Here is a 17,483-nt window from a genome sequence, read left to right on the forward strand (position 1 = left end):
CAATTCAAATATTAGTTTTGGTTTTTTTTAGGATTCTAGCCCTCCCTCCTCCCCTCCCTCTTCCCCTTCCCCCCAACATACAGCAGAAGTCACACAGTTGTGTTTTTGGCATCTACCATGGCAGATGGCGCCTTGCACAGTTTAGATACTAATCCCTAATTCATTTCTCCCTTATGCCTAAGTGTTTACTAACTAGACAATGTAGCTATCTATTGAGTCATCTTATATCTTTCAGAGTAATCTTTTCTCGCATACTTTCAACTATGGATCAGTTTTGATTCAAGTTTGGACACTCATTTGATGTCTGGACAGTTTTTACTGTTGTATCATTCTAGTGAAATGTTTATGTTTAGAGAATTCGAGTTGTTTGGAATTCTGATTATCTTTCTAGTTGAATTCTGGTTTCTAACACACCAGTTCTTCTGGTGATTTTTCTGAGTTTTAGCATATGTAGGCATGATTCAATTTGGTTTTGGGGCTTGAAGCATTTTAAAGTGGGTTCACAATTTTCTTTCCCTTTCAGTTGCCCCCCACCCCAACATACCTTCCTTTGACTTCCAGGAGAATTTACATGCTTATATTTTTTTTTCTTTCTTCAGTGCAAGACTATTTATATAGCATACTATTTGCCTTCTTGGCTTGTATTTATTCTTGATTTTGGATTTAATTCTAACATTTTGGATGTTTTCACCATCTAGCTATTGTTTTTTTAGCTTTGTCTCTATTATGGAAAAGGGAAGGACACTAACCAGCTTCAGAGGTGCTGTTCCTGCAATTTTGCACTGAAATTGAGCATATGTGCTCAGTGAAATGAGTTATGGGAAATGCAGTAATCTGTCTGTGAAAATTTGTCATAGGGATAGTAAAATTGATCAGAGTATGAACTCGAGTAATTGGTTCTCAAAGTTTGATGTCCTAAGCTGTTGTATATCCTAGTGTCTTGAAGAAGTGGTGGTTCAAATAATCCTTTGTCACTAGCTTTCCAATGTTTACTAGTAATTAGTTTTGTTTCTCACATCAGTTGGAGGCATCATTTAAGAAGACACCATTAAATGAACTTTAAAAGAAAATAGTAACTGTTGTTGCAGGAATTACCAGTGAATGTGTGCATGTATTGACATATATGTATGCCCATATGCTTATCCACATCAGTGAAACGGAAGAAAAATGGTCATGAAATACAGTAACATTTTGGTTTAAAAAAACAAAACTTCCTCTAGTGTTCTTCTAGAAGACCAAGATTAAAGTTGTTAGAGATCTACAACAGCTTTTTTCATATTTTACCTATGAATATAGCTAAACTGTTTTACTTGTATTCCTGATAACTTATTAAAGTATCTGAAAACAAATGTGGGGTGGCTTTTTTCAGCTGTGGCTGAAAGTATTTCACAGCCAGTTTAATTTTAACTACAGATACTAATCAAAATATTCTTTGACAATGTACATGTTTAGTAGAAGAGTTTATTAATGCTATATGTTACACTATCTAGGGAAAATTATCATGCATATATGAATAAAATATACTCTGGGTTTCAGAGATCCAAGAAGTATAGGATCAAAAAATTCAAGGTGTGTCTTTACAAAATTGTCTGAAAGGCAGGTGGCAGGATTTGCTTTTGTGAAATTGCAAATATTTGTACATAAAAGATGCATCCTATTAAGGAATAAGAGCTCAGATCTGCATCTGTTTCTCATTTTTGAAAATGAGTAAACTGAGAGCAGTTTACTTCTGCCTCTGATGTACAGATGGAAACATGGTCTCTGTGTGAAACAATTGGCCATGGTTTTATTAGGAAAAAGTTATATGATTTAATTTTGTTTCAATACAGTTAATAGTTTCAGAATTCTTTGATTTCTGGAATAAATTAAAGAAATGGTGGTCAGGAATTAGACATGCTGGTGTTTCTAAAGTGTCTGGGTTAATTTTTTCCTCTGAATTTACCAGTAGAGTCGTTTCCAACCTCTATCCTTTCTTTTGACAAAAGATGTGAATTTTGGTAGTTTTCTTGGTGGTGTTTCTGAAGACCAGTGGCCTGGATAATTGTTTCCTGCTTTGGTACTTCTCATATTCATGCTTCAATTCTGGAATAGAAAACCTTTAAATATCATCACATTGCTTCTCTATGTAATGTAACCACAATACATTAAGCAGTTGTACCCTACATTTGCAGATGACATTCTCTGTAATGTTACAGCTTAACTGAAATGTGTGACTTAATTGTTTCATACAGAATTGAAAATAGCTACAGTGGAATGTTATGTAAGAGTGAACCTTGAATGGTACTTCAGAAATAACACAATTTAATCACGTTAATCAGTGCTTTTGCAAATGCACAATATTTATATCTCAGTATAAGTATTTTAGTTTGGTCCTGCTGAAAACAAAATACTGGTGTCTGGACAAAATTACTTATATCTCTACTGCATAAAATCTGCCTTGCCATTACTACCTTTGACTGCTGTGTCACTTGACATGTACATAATGAACTTAAAACACCTTGATTCAAGAAGGTATAAGACATAAATAACTTGAAACAAAACGTTTTTTATCCAAATATCTAAAAAAATACATAGTCAAATGAAATACAAGTATACTATGCCAGTTGTTAAAATCTGGGGCTTTTGTTACGGGAAGCTCTGACATGACTCTAATTAAAGTTGTGAAACATATTTATATCAGTGACAAGGTGAAGAAATCCCTTGCAGTATTTTCACATGAAAATTTTGTGTAGCAGATAATGTAAGTTTATTGAGGATGTACAGCATCACTGAAAATGAATTGTTAAGTATAAGCTAGCATTTTACTTAGAAGCATAAGAGCTCAGAGTTTCAGATATAGCAAGTATAAATAAAACATTTCTCTAATGTTCTGATAGATGAGAATGATGATTTACTCAGAGCTTTTGTGCTGTATCATCTCTTATCTATATTGCTCCTGACAATCCTTGCACTCTTCTTTCATAGTATATGAGGAATCCTTAAAAAAAAAACATTTCATGAATCTGGTGGGTTTTTTTGTTTGTTTGTTTGCTTTTTTTGTTTTGTTTGTTTTGTTTTGTCTTTCTACTTCTTAGAGCTTCTAGAACAGTCTTTTAGTTTGGTTTTAGTTCCACAACAGTTACAAAAACAGTTATGTTAACACTTAAACTCATATTTAAAAAGAAAAAAAAATCAATGAAGCAAAGTGTAATAATGACCTACGTAAGACTAGGGAAGGCTCACAGAATCTTGCAGAAGTTGTTAAAGACAGCTTGTAAAGCTAACCTAGCATAATGTTAACTAATGTCTTGTCTGGTAATCTAGAAGTCCTCAACATGAAACAGGGCCAAAAAAGTGTTCCAGTGTGCGTTTGGTTGTGTTAGTAGAGAGCTTACCATGGCTAGATGCATAGATATGCAAGAAAAATCATTGCTATGCACAGCACTCATAATTTAACAATCCTTGTACAGGAAGCTTCAAATAAGGAGTTAAAAGAAGGAAAATATTTTTTTATAGGAAACTTTCTATGTATATCAGGTTATCTGAAGGGTCTTAATAGAAAAATCTAATATAGCCTCTGGTTTTAGTTTATTCAGCTAATGAAAAGTTGGAATTCACCTTTTCTACTGATTTTGAGATAATAGGTTAGTGTTGATGGGCAGTGAGATTGAAAACAGCCAAAATTTGATGAATGTGAAAGGAGGGAGCCAGTGACAAGATAATGGGAAATGGTTGCCTGGTTAGTGTTCATAAGGATTCTGAGTATCAGTAGAGCAAAACTGAATTTGTTAAAATTCAAGTAACATAGTACACAAAGTTACGACTTAAAATTAAAGTAACATATTTACATAAGTAAATAAAAATATATGTACAGTGTGGAAGGAGAGTGGATGAGAATTTTCAGCAGTATAGAGAAGAAGGAAGGATGTTCCTTGTGTGTCTGTATTGCATCCGTACCTTAATGGTGGATTAATGTAATCTCTCTTTTTGGCACTGATACTGTGTAGAAGTCATTTCTCTCAAAATGAGGAGTTAAAATTTATACTTCTTTATTAACTCTGTGCAGTTTGCTGCTGCCTTTCAGCCCTGAAGTCTTGTTGTTTCCCTATGCCCAAAGTGTAGTCTCAGTGTTTCCTTGACCACTGCCTGCCCAGCTTTTCTAAAAGTAGATCAAAGGTGCCAGGAGACCTCACTCTCCTCTGATACTTGTGTAGAGGAGGGCTCCCTCAGTCAGTTTAGAGCTAATGTTGGAAAAGAAGGAAGTTTAAAGGGTTTAGCTATATAAAGAGCTTGTTAGCTGGACCTTAAAGTTGTACCAAAGTACCAGGCTATCTAATAATGGAACATAGAGTGTCTGAATGTATGGGTAAGGAATCTGGAAGAGTTACAGTCAGAATGGCAGGTTCTTGAAAGAGGCTCATGCTACAGATGATGTTTTTAGATGAGAGTGACAGAATGAGATTTGTGGTTTGGGTACAAGGAAACAGTTCTAAATGAAGCAGTTAAAGGTGATAGTTGAATTTGAGGAAGGCTAAGATATAGAAGGAAAAGAAAGAAAACCACTGACAAGACCCTGAGGAATCTGCATAGAAAATGCCACAGAGAATGGGGAGATTCTACTTAGAAGAATGCTGAAGGTGGGATGAGGTGGAACCTGATGAAAGATAAGATTTCATGAAGAAATAAACTGTATTTTACAGTGGGAAGGTTCAACGAGGTTGAAGACAGAATATTGTTTCTGCTGTGTATCTAAGAAGTAATTAGAGATCTTGGCAAGAACATTTTTCAGTGTTAAGGACTTTTTTCTTAAGGATAAAATGAACAGAGGATAACTTAAGGGAACACTTGTAAATAGTGCATTCTTTGAGCTTGACATGAGAAGATGGGGAATAAAGTGGCAGTACTACAGATGTGTGAGGCACAAATGTTCTGGTACTATTTTATTTTTTTATATTTTACTATATATGGCCTTGTAAGAAAAAAATTGTGTGTGAATGAAATGTTTCTTTTCAATTTCAAGGTGAATTATTTTGGTTAATGATCTAAACTGTGTGCTGAAATGGAAGAACAGGCATAAGATTACATACAAATTATCTATTCTGTGCAGACCTAATAAAAAGATTCAGTGTATATGCAGACAAGTGTCATAGGGAATTTTGGTAAATTATAATTTAAATAATTATGAAGTTTCCCTTTTAACAGAGAGAAAGTTTCTTTAAAGAATGTAAATCAGATACGTGTACATACTCCAGATTATGCTTGTCACTTCATTTCTAAGGTATGTTCAAGGGAAAGCAACTGTGGATAAAAATTTAACATTTCAGCCAGAAAAATCCATCTAAAATAACCTAAATATCTGTAATTGCAATTATTAATAGCAATTTAGTAGTTAAAACTTGAAATTAACATATTTTGATTGCATAGAATTTTTAAAAATGCTATTGTGTGAATCATCTGAAAAATAATATCATTAAGGAAAAGTCTGCCAGGAATTTATGTTAACTATCCATTGTTTTCTGGTTATGTTTTTGCATATTTATTTGTTGTGGTATGTACCTGTTGTTCCAACATTGTTTTAAAGCTTTGTGTGTAAAATTTGAGTGCAATAATATTAAAAAGTGAGGAAACTTATTTACCAGAAGGTAATTTGGCAAATATATTTTTGCAGGTACCTTTTGATATATAATCCTACAGAACAGGAGCGATTTTCAGTGGTTTCAGTCAATGTGAATTCACCGAGGGTTAAATTATTATCTCCTTTTGGAAAACCTGTTACTGTCCAGATTAGTGCTGTTTGGGATGGAGCAACAACAGTATCACATGAAGCATATCAGGTATGCTGCTTTAAGTAAAAAGCATTAAAGAAGTTTTAATTGACATATACTGTAGATTCACAGGGGAATAAAATGATACAGTAATGAAAGCACACTTCAAATATTGTTCTTTCTGCCTTCAGCAGATTATTGCCCTAATTCAGTCTCCCTAAGGAAAAAAAAAAACCACAACATAAATTAAAATGGTTTTAAACCGATAAGTTGTTAAACTTCTGTAATACGTTATAATACGTTAGGGGTCCATTTCAGTTGCATGAGCAGAAAATACTGGGTGCATACAGACTGGATAGTAATCTCTGTTACTTTGCACTGTTTGACAGATGGCTTTGATTCCACCTTACTTTGTTTCTAACTAGTTTCTGAGAATTTTTGACACACGTCATTACAGAAGACTGTCCTCAACAGTCACACATCAGAAACTGTATTATGTGGAATTCTTAATAATGTAACAGTACTACATAGAGCTCTGTTTTCAGCCTTACGTTCTTAGCCTGATTTCTTTTGACTTAGGAGCCAAATTGAATTTGTTTCAGCATAACATTCCTGCAAAGACAATTCAATTAATGTTGTTCAGTTGTCCTCTGAAGAGATTATTATTGTTAAGTAACATGTGGGAATTGCAGAAGATAAAGAAGAAGAAATAAGATATCTGTAATTCAAATTCTAAGCAAATTGTTTTGGAGATCTACCTTGAATATTACTTTTCTGTACAGATGACTTTCTACTTCTAAAAGAACAGAAACTAAAAATAAAACATTATTGTTTAAATTTGTGGATTTTTAAATGCATATTTGGTGACATGTAGGGTCCAAGCTCAACTGATGTGCTACACACATACCTTTAATTAATAGCAAATATGCTTAGAAATATACATTACAAGGTACATTCTTTTTTACCAGGATTCAAAATAATTATTGCATTAATAAGCAGTAATTTTCATGCTAACCAGATCAGTGATACAGACATTTTTGTGTGCTAATCCTGCACATACTTCAGCCATTAAATTTGGAATGCCATTTGTAATTTCATATTCATTTGCCTGTTGAAACAGAACGAGTTAAACTGAGCATACATTTGATATAAAAAGTTTTTGTATTTTTAGTAACAGCGTCTTCTTTGCTCCCAATAGATCTCTTTCTTGGCTCATCTACCACCTTTGGGTCTTGGAGTTTACCAGCTTTTGGAAGTTCCGAGTTCAGAAACAACTTTAGCAGACTATGATATATACATGAGTGGAAGGAACAGTGTGCAGGAGAAGCCAGACAGAATTTTCAAGATAAAAGAGATGCCGAATTCTGTGGATAATATAATCTTAGAAAATTCTTATATGAAATTGTGGTTTTCTGGAATGTCTGGACTACTGGAGGTATATTACATTATAGTTCAAAACAGTTTTGTTTTTTTTAAGAACTTTTGTTCTTACTTGTGGAAACCTAACTGTGCCAACTATTTCAAACTGACTCTCTATCTGTAGAAAATAAATACAAAAGAAGATGGTAAAAATCATCAAATGAAGGTGGAGTTTGCTTGGTATGGAACTACAAGTAACCGGGATAAGAGTGGAGCTTACCTCTTCTTACCAGATGGAGATGCCAAGGTAAAACTTCTGTTTGCACAGAGATTCTAATCTTGAAGTAACCTGAAGCATTCTGTAAATGCAGCTTAGAAAAACAAGTTTTCACCAGCATTGAAATACATCTGTGTGGTTGGAAATAATCATGTCAGTTATTGAAATGATTGACAGAACTTCACACTTCATAATCCTTGACTTAGATTGAAATAAAAAGGGGGAAGGAAAAAAAAAGTATTAACTTGAAAGTGCAAAAATATACAGAATATTTACGATTCACCAAAAAAATTAGTAAGATGCCATCCTTGCAAAAAATTCAGTGAGATGTGACCATTCACACTCTTAATAAAATCACTTGCACTTCATATGGTGAACAGTATCAGAGATACTGATTCATTTCTTCACTTTTCTGATTCTGATGATTTTTTGAATGTGAAGAAGGAGCTTCCAGTTTGGAGTGTAGTATTTGTTAGCTGGGATTAGCATATGTAGTTTAATATAGTAGTTAAAATGCAGAGTCCCAGCTGATGAGTGTACACACAGAGTAGCAAGCATCTGTTCTGATTAAGTAGTCTAGAGTTATCAGTATTTTTAGCTGGATAATTATTGGAGGGCAACAGCATACTCCTATTAGTTTTCAAATTGGAAATTCAGAAATTACAGTGTTCCTGTACTGGCTTTATATAACTGTAAGAAATCTACTGTACCACTTTTGGAATTGGAAAGGCGGTATTTCAGAAAACAAATGATAAAAGTAATAAACACCTTAAAGAACCTAAGTAGTTTGCAGAATATTTCCTCTGCCCAGTTTATCCTGGGGAAAGTAAAGTTCCATGTATAAGGGAAACTTGGGTTTCTGTGTTGGCCCCTCCAGGAGATAAGTAAGGGTGACTATTCTGTTTTTACTTATGTGTGTATATCAGAAGTGGACAGAACCATTTCCTTTCCCTCTAACAGTCTCTTATAGAAGCATGCCTTTTGAGATCTGTCAGTTGGAAATTTTCAGTCATTTAGTGTATTTAGTCTAATTTTTTTGCATCAGTTTTGTTCAACAGGGCTCACTTACTCTTAAGTCTTAAATGTCAGTGCTTTCGGTTGTTAGATAATCAGAACAAAATGTAAATACAATCACTTTTTTTATTCTTACTTTTCAGCAGCTACTAGTTCAAACTTTAACTAGTTTTATTTTAGATGCTACTTCATCTTTTGCTTAGAAAAACAGTAATCAGTAAGAAGTGTACACATAAATCCAAGCACAGTTAGAAAATAAGGTACACACAACTTTCATGATCAATGAAATAAAACTACATTTTTATGTAACATTACAAAAGGGTGGTACGTTCGGCTTTTGTAACTTCTTGTACAATAAAAATGAAATCATGGTACTTCTAAAAATTCTGCTTTTGTTAATATACCATAAGGCTCATTTGGCTGGAATTTTAATAACATTAATTAAATTATCCTACTGGGAAAAACAATGGAATTCTGTAGTAGTTTCTGAAACAGTTTGAACTAATGGTTTCTGTCTAAAAGAAATGCCATCTGTTCACAGCTCTCAGTGTGAGGTGGGTTGACTAACACTTTCCAAGTCCTCGTGGGAAGTGGTGGTAGGATAAAGTATAGGCAGTTTTCTTGATTTTGGCTAGATGGTTATTTTTCTATTTTTTCCCATGTATTATTGAAAAATTTGTGAAGAACAATTGTATCCTGAAATCGTAGAGTCATTTATTGAAAAAGACCCATAAGATTCAACCATCACATAACACTACAAGACCACCACTAAACCTACCCAAGTGCCACACCCACATCTCTTGAATACCTCCAGGGATAGTGACTCTACCACCACCCTGGGCAGCCTGTTCCAGTACTTAACCACGCTCTCCATAAAGAAATTCTTCCTGACATCAAATGTAAACCTCCCCTGGCACAAGTTGAGGCCGTTGCCTCACGTCCCATCACTTTTCAGCTGAGAAAAGAGACTGACACCCTCCCCGCTTCAACCTCCTGTCAGGTAGTTATAGAGAGAGCAGTGAGGTCTCCCCTCAGTCTCCTCAAGACTAAACAGTCTCCCTCGCTTCATAACTCTTCGTCTCTAGTCCCTTCACCAACTTTGTAGGTCTTCTCTACACACCCTCCAGCACGTCGATGTCCTTCTTGTAGTGAGGGGCCCAAAACTGAACACAGTACTTGAGGTGCAGTCTCAGCAGCACTATGTACAGGGGGACAAACCCTTCCCTAGTCCCACTGGCCACACAATTTGTGATGTAGGCCAGGATGCCATTGGCTTTCTTGGCCACCTTGACACACTGCTGTCTCGTGTTCAGCTGGCTGTCAGCCAGCACCCCCAGGTCCTTTTCTGCTGGGCAACTTTCCAGATGCTCTTGCCTGAGCCTGTACTGCTGCATGGGGTTGTTACGACCCAGTTGCGGCACCGCGTTTAGCTTTTTTGAATGTCATGTAATGGGCCTTGGCCCCACGGTGCAGCCTATCCAGATCCTTCTGCAAAGTCTTCTTGCCCTGAAGCCTATCGACATTCCCACCCAGCTTGGTGTCTTTGGCAAGCTTACTGAAGGTGCACTTGATCCCCTCACCAAGATTGTTGATAAAATATTAAAGAGAACTGGCCCCAGTACTGAGTCCTGGGGAACATCACTTGTGACTGGATGCTAACTGGATTTGACTGCATTCACAATGACCCTTTGAGCCCAGACAGTTTTTTACCAACCAGACAGTTCATCTTTCCAAGCCATGAGTAGTCCATTTCTATAGGAGAAGGCTGTGAGAAACAGTATTGAATGCCTTACTGAAATCCAAGTAAACAACATCCACAGCCTTTCATCCATCCATGAAGTGTGTCATCTTGTCGTAGAAGGAGAGCAGGTTAGTCAGGCAGGGCTTGCCTTTTGTAAACTTGTTCAGACTGGATCTGACCATTTGTTTGTCCTGTATGTGCCGTGTGAATGCAGTCACGGTGATCTCCATGATCTTGTCTGGCACCGAGGTCAGACTGACAGGCCTATAATTACCTGGATCCTCCTTCCTGCTCTTCCTGTATATGGGCATCACGTTTAGCAACCTCCAGTCATCTGGGACCTTCTTGGTTAGCCGGGACTGATGGTAAATTTTTGAAAGTGACTTGGCAAACACTTCTGCCAGCTCCTTCAGCACTCTTGGGTGGATCCCCTCTGGCTCTATAGATTTGTGGGTATCCAAATGGTGTAGTAGTTTGCTAGCCATTTCCCTTAGGCTCACAAGGGCTTCATTTTCAGCTCCCTGTTTCTGACTTCCAGCACAGTGAGCTGGGTACCCTGACAAGAAGTAGATTTACTAATAAAGACTGAGGCAAAAAAGGCATTAAGTTCCTCAGCTCTTTCCTCATCTCGTGTCAGTTTCCCCCCACATCCAATAAAGGGTGGAGATTCTCCTTAGAACTCCTTTAGTTATTTATATTTTTATAAAACATTTTTTTTATTGTCTTTCAGTTTAGTAGCCAAGGTAAACTCTATCTGGGCATTGGCCCTTTGAATTTCCTCCCTGCAGAACCTCAAAACATCTTTGTAGTCCTCCTGAGTTTCTTGTCACTTCTTCCAAAGGTCATAATTTAAATTTTTTTTTTTCTCCTGAGTTACAAAAGAAGCTCTTTTCAGCCAGATAGGTCTTCTTCCCCACTGTCTTGCCTTTTGGCAAATAAGGACAGCCCACTCCTGCGCCTTCAAGACTGCAGTCTTGCAGAGTGTCCAAGAATGTTCTTGAACCCCTTTGGTCCTTAGAACTGCCTCCCACAGGACCTTTAAATTAATTCATTATGTTTTCTGCTATGTATTAAAGATATGTCAATTTATGATGACCTACTCACTCTATAACCATGTTCAATACCAATAGGGAATAGAACATAACAGTTTTTCCCAAAGAGTCATATGCTAACTGTTTCTGGGATCAATGTGAGTGGTTCATTTTCTGTAAGATTTTTTTTTTTTTTTTTTCCGAAATAATGTAGACTTTTCTGATAGGCCCACAATGGGGAAATTGCAATTCTCCCTCAGGTAACTGTGTCTATGAACACATTTGTACTGTGGGTACTTAGGTACTGCATGAAAATATAATAACAGATGTGTTTTATCCTGCAGAATCTTTAGTGCTGAAGCTTTTCTCCCTGTCCTATTCCCCTTCGCACTTTGTCTCCATGGTTGGACTTCCTTTACTGATTATGGTTCTTGGCTTGTATAGCTAAAGTTGTTACTAGTTTTAAAAAAACATTTTTTCGTTACAGATCCTTTTGTATATTTATCAGGCCTACCCGTTGCTTCTACTTGTTTGTGCTATCTAACTGCTTGGCTTTCAAGTCTAAAAGATAATGTCATCTTTTTGCATTTTTATTGGCCAGATAGTCCACTGCACAAATGGAGAGAGACTGTCCATTTAGAAAATGCCACTGTATACGCCTTTAGATCTCGTATCTCAAAAAACAGAGGACCCTCATTCAAGCACAGAATCCTATTTTTTAGTGCTTTCTGAGTTTTTACATGACTGATAACAGGAAAAGGATAGTATGCAGGGACAATTAGCTGGAGGGTGCTCACAATTACTCCAGTATCAGCTGCATCTGAAATGTCTGTTCTCTCCTTGGTGCTACACATTTCCCTCAAGCATCACAGCTATCATTTAGAGGTCTGCCCCAAGTGGTGTTTTCTTTTGTTTGTTTGTTTTTGGAGATGTAAAATGACTGCTTTCTCTCTTATGCTATGTAATCCTTTAAACAGTTCTTGAGAGGTCATAGCATTTTACTTTTCCCAAAACATTAGTATAATCTCAGGCTCTGCCAAATTAAGGGTAATATGCTATTGAGAAGACACTTTTCATGAAGACTTCAAATTCTTGATTTAAATCTCAAATATATCACGAGCAATTCAGTCTGTGCTGGAAAACTTTCCTCTGGATGTTTTTGGTGTGGAAGTCGAACAGTGTGTTGTACTGCCAGAAGTTTCTAGGCCACAATAAGACTGTTGGTAGTATTTAGTTGACTGCAGGTGGAAACTTTCATTGACCATGCTTCATGCATTCAAGCTGCTATACGTCATACCAGCTCCTACACAAGCCAGTAAACATGTACGTGAAGGCAAGTCTTCAGTAATCCCTTAAATACTTTGGCACACAGTTGGTACCAGGTAGTTTAAGATATCTTAGGGAGCTATGGAATGCTATTTTGCTCCAAATTGTCTCCCTTAAAATTTCTACATGACTATTTATTTATTTTTTCATTCCAAGGGCAAGTTGTCATGTTTCTTTCGAATATGAGTACTGAAAAATGGTTTCTGGACCTTTTGACCCATAGTTCTGTTATCCTGTTTCTGAAAATATAGCCTTCCAGGCTTAACAAAACTTGCCACAGCAGGCTGCTGAGTCTTACATTGAATTCTGCTGATAATGAGGGAAACAGATACTATAGCAACTATTCATTTTAACTGTTTAAGAAGTGGAGTCTTGAGACCGGATATGAGACCCAAATATTTTTATTCCAAGTTTAGTCATAGCGTAATCATAGAATTGTTCATGTTGGAAAGTCATTTAGTCCAATTTTGCAGACAAGGCAGAGTAAACACTGAATTCAAACCAGAGATTTGTCCAGTCAGTTTGGCAAATGGCATTGTCATTGTTTGCTCCCTTCACTCAGAAAGGAAAGTGATTTGTGTCTGAACAGCAAGAGTCTTATTTCTGCAGCTCAGACTTTCACATGAAAATTGTCTTTGTTTTTCAGAGTAGGGATCTGTTCAGTGGCCTCTGTGCATCTCTCTAGGGATATTTACGATGATAGTAGACTAATTGTACATAAAGAAGTTCTCCTGTTAAAAGCCTGATTCATTGAAGTATTTAAGTATTTTCTGTGTGGCAAACCTGGTCGCTATCTCTTTACAGGTTCTGAATTCAGTGTATCTCCAGATGGCTATTAAGAAATCATTTTAGAGGATAAGTGCTTTTCTAAGACTTCCGTGTGCCCTCAGTACCATACTTGTTCATCTTTCCCATTTCCCCAACAATCAAGAAGCAGCAGGCATCTTTGAGGACTCAGTATATGTGATATATCCACTGATGTATCAAAAAACTTGTCTACCCCCTAAAACCTCATGCCAGCAAGTGTTTTTGGAACTCCCAAACTCCTCTTTTGGAAGAGGAACTCCCTTTCCTTTTTTATCTTTACCTCTCACTATGTCCAACTGAGATACTTGCAAACTTGGTTTTAATATATATCTCTCAATGCATGTGCTAGTGGAACCACAGATTCAGATAAATAAATAAATAAATAAAATCCTTAATTTCCGACAACATCTGCAAAATATAAATGTAGCTTTTGTAGCAAAATCTCAGAATCTGAGAGATGTTAAATGCATCTCATTTCCGCTTTCTGCTGGTATTGGAACAATGCATTTTCATAGTAGTTATCAATGTCACCATCATGTTTTATGTTAACAAGCTACGTTAATACTATGTTTTGTGCTGATTTCCTCCAGGTATTTATTATTTTTTACTTTAAAAAGAATTACTTTGGGAAATGTTTGCTTTTTGTAGTAAGTACACAGCCTTTTTTGTTCCTTTATCACTCATGCAGCATCTCTCCATTTCGCTGGTTTGGTGCTGAATAGCTCACAGAGCTGCAGTGGACTGGTCCTAGTGAGAAATGTTCTTTCAAACAATAGAAAGAAGCCCATAAGATAAGTGTCACTTTGCTAACAGAACGTAATTGGCAATCTGCTGTTGATATAAGAAGTGTTCTCCTATGCAATAATTGGTAAGGGCGTTTGGCCTGAAGACCTCAGGTTTCTCCAGGTTATTTTCTGAGAGTTCCTTTAGTTGTTGTTTCAGTCTGCCAACTCGAGGATCTTTATATTGCCCTGACCTGCAGGGAAGATTTTGAAGGGTTTGATTATTCCACTTTCTTGTCAGTAATGCAGTTCCTATGTGGTATTCTAATCTGAATACCTACTTTTAGGAGCAAGCAGTCACAGGTTAAATGTGTTTGTCTTCTCTACTTATATGTGATAGATAAGGACTAAGGAACTAATTCCTCTACCAGACTCTTGTACAAAGTATTACTATAGTTAGGTGGAAGGTGAATTAGTTAAGAGCAGCACTGAGGAGAAAGACTTTGGATTTTTGATTGATGAAAAAATGAACATGAGCCAGCAACGTACGTTTGCAGCCCAGAAAGTTAACCATATCCTGGGCTGCTCCAAAAGAAGAGTGGGCAGCAGGTTGAGGGAGGTGATTCTCCCCGTCTACTCTGCTCTTGTGAGATCTCACACGGAAACCTGCATTCAGCTGTGGGACCCACAGCATAGGAAGGACATGGACATGACCTGTTGGAAAAAATCTAGAGGGCCACAAGGATGGTCAGAGGGCTGGGGCACTTCTCTTATGAAGACAGTCTGAGAGGGTTGGGGTTGTTCAGCGTGGAGAAGGCAAGGTTTTGGGGAGATCTCAGTGGTCTTCCGGTTACCTAAAGGGGCCTGCAAGAAAGCTGGGGAGGGACTCTTTGTCAGGGGGGAGGGTAGTGATGGGACAAGAGGTAATGGTTTTAACCTGAAAGAGGGTAGATCATTGGATATTTGGAAGAAAGTCTTTACTCTGAGGGTAGTGAGGCACTGGAATAGATTGCCCACAGAAGCTGTGGATGTCCCATCCCTGGAAGTGTCCAAGTCCAGGTTGGATGGGGCTTTGAGCAACCTGATCTAGTGGGAGGTGTCCCTGCCCGTGGCAGGGGGGTTGGGACAAGATGATCTTTAAAGTCCCTTCAACCTAATCCATTCTATGATATATCTATAGTTCTTCTATGACATGCTGTGTCTTTTGTGCATGTAATTGTGATTTCCTGTCTTTCTCAAGATAAATTTGATCTTTGGTGTCCTTGCTTGAGAAGGAAGAACATGCTCTGTCCTTCTGACAGTTGTGCATGTAGGAGAAGGATGGTCACCCTTTAAGAACTTTCTGTTTAGGTTTCTCAGAATAATGTGCTTTTCAAGGTGTTTTTGTTTGTTTTTTTGTTTGTTAACGAAGTCTTTATTTAATGCTATTGCCTTGTAGCAGTTTTGTAATTGCTGTATTTTCCTTCCTTTGGGCTTTGCGTATACTTAGTATTTAACCCATTTTTACCTTTTTTTATACACTGTATAGCATATGTAGTTCAATTTGGAGTAATCTGGTTTTGAAAAGTCATTGTTTGCTTAGCTGAGGCTTGGAATAGTTGTGACTACATGGAGTACTTAGATGCACATTCTGATATCTCTTTGAGAGAGGAACCATGCTTCCACTTGAGGTTTCTTATCTGTTCCCTGCTCTACCCTGAGTTCTAGGGGGCTCCCCAGTTGAGGCAACTGTAGCTGTGTTTGATGAAGAGAGTTTCCCCTTTCTTCTACTTTCAAAGAGCTATGCAAGCTGATCCTTAAAACAGTACGGTTGAAGCCTTCGTCATGCAGTTTGTACCACTGATACAGTAAACTGTGAGCAAACAAAACAGACAAACCATCTGCCATACATTATGAAATTGTGATGTTTGATAGCTAGTTAGGAAGTGTAATTTTGCTAGCATAAAACTGAATTCAGATAGTTGCAGTAATAGTACATTATTGTGTTTGTAGGTCTTGTATACATTAATCCTCACAGAATACCACTGAGGTGTGTAATGATGCTTATCCTAACTTTAGCTAAAGAAAAAGTGAAACTTTAAAGAAAGCTTGGTGAATTTTGGACTAGGAGTAATTTTTTTGTTTGTTTTTTACCTCCAACGTTTCAGACTGTGTAGGTGCAGTATAACAGTTATTAAAAACAACGTTTAACAATTATTAAATACTTTGATTTATACACACAACTTTAATAAAAAAATTAGCATAATTGTTCTGACTATTTTCTTTTTGTAGCCTTATATTTTCACAGATCCACCTACTGTAAGAGTTGCTCATGGAAAGATTTTCTCAGAAGTTGTGTGTTTTTTCCACCATGTGATGCATACCATGCGACTCTATAATGTCCAAGGTAAGAATTGTGAAGCTGTCTGAATCACTGGATTCATATTGCTATGGTCTTGGACCCTACCTGTCTTTGCAATGTTTAAATGTGTTTCTGACCTATTAGAGAATTATTCAGATTGAGATCTTCACTGAGTCCAGTGCAATTAATATGATCCTTTTCTGAGCCTTAAGCCAGTTATTACGCTGCTACTCAACAGATTTGTTGGAGATCATTCGGTATTAGGAAATCTTATAGTATAAATTACTTACGGGGGTTTCCAAACTTTACTGAACCTTCTGAATGGTATACGTAGCTGCAAATTATGAAAATGAGGAAAAACTCTGCAAAAGTATCTTGGTGGTTTAGAAATGTTACTTTCCTTCATAGCTTCAGACTTATTGGTGGAAGTACAACATCATCTTCTCTAAAGTCACGAAGAATGGCAAGTGTTTTGTAAGCAGCGTTAATAGTTAGGTCTGTTTTATTGTTTTATTCCACAACTGCACATGTGCTTTAATGACCTGTGAGCTTCCACTGTATGTCCTTTACCTGCTTGGCAAAGCTCATGACAGCATTGTCTGTTTCTGAGGGGCACCAGCACTGAAATCTGGCTTGTTGGCTTATATATCAGTTTTGGTTGCTTTTCCTTCGGTGAGGCTTTTAATTTTTCTCTTCTGTTCAGCTACTGTTTTCCCACAAAGTTCTAGCAAAATAACAACTTTGGAAGCTCTGGTCCCTTCCAAATTTGATGGTGAAATTGGCCAGTAAGAAGAGTAAAAGACAAAGGTGCAATTGTATAAATTTGCTGTAGAAATTTGACTTGAAATGTTTAAATATGCATTTTTGGTTGTTCATCTATTTTTATTTACTCTGCCGGTGGTTTCTGAAATACAGAAGCATTGCTTAATATTTCCAATAGTTGAGGTAACTGAAACATATTCATATTATTACTACTTCTACTGTAGATGCCAAAATTGTCAATTTAGTTTTGAAAATCTTATTTATCATATTTATGTTTCTGTACACCCTCTAAAATGCATAATAGATCTATAATGTACTTAATCTCCATATTTCTCGTACATTTCAAAAAGAGCATGGCA

The 17,483-nt window shown here is 36.8% G+C and overlaps 1 protein-coding gene across 1 annotated transcript in view; it reads left to right on the plus strand.

Annotated features, from left to right (window-relative positions):
* The window catches only part of MAN2A1 (mannosidase alpha class 2A member 1), a 138,334-nt gene that overhangs the window by 81,831 nt on the left and 39,020 nt on the right, over nucleotides 1-17,483 (plus strand). The window contains exons 13-16 of the mRNA XM_066987870.1: nucleotides 5,648-5,813; nucleotides 6,943-7,179; nucleotides 7,288-7,410; nucleotides 16,293-16,407. Coding sequence (XP_066843971.1) covers nucleotides 5,648-5,813; nucleotides 6,943-7,179; nucleotides 7,288-7,410; nucleotides 16,293-16,407 — 641 coding nt within the window. The remainder of the gene's footprint in view (nucleotides 1-5,647; nucleotides 5,814-6,942; nucleotides 7,180-7,287; nucleotides 7,411-16,292; nucleotides 16,408-17,483) is intronic.

The sequence above is a fragment of the Anser cygnoides genome, chromosome Z (genome assembly GCF_040182565.1).
Source record: "Anser cygnoides isolate HZ-2024a breed goose chromosome Z, Taihu_goose_T2T_genome, whole genome shotgun sequence".
In the NCBI taxonomy this organism is placed as follows: Eukaryota; Metazoa; Chordata; class Aves; order Anseriformes; family Anatidae; genus Anser; species Anser cygnoides.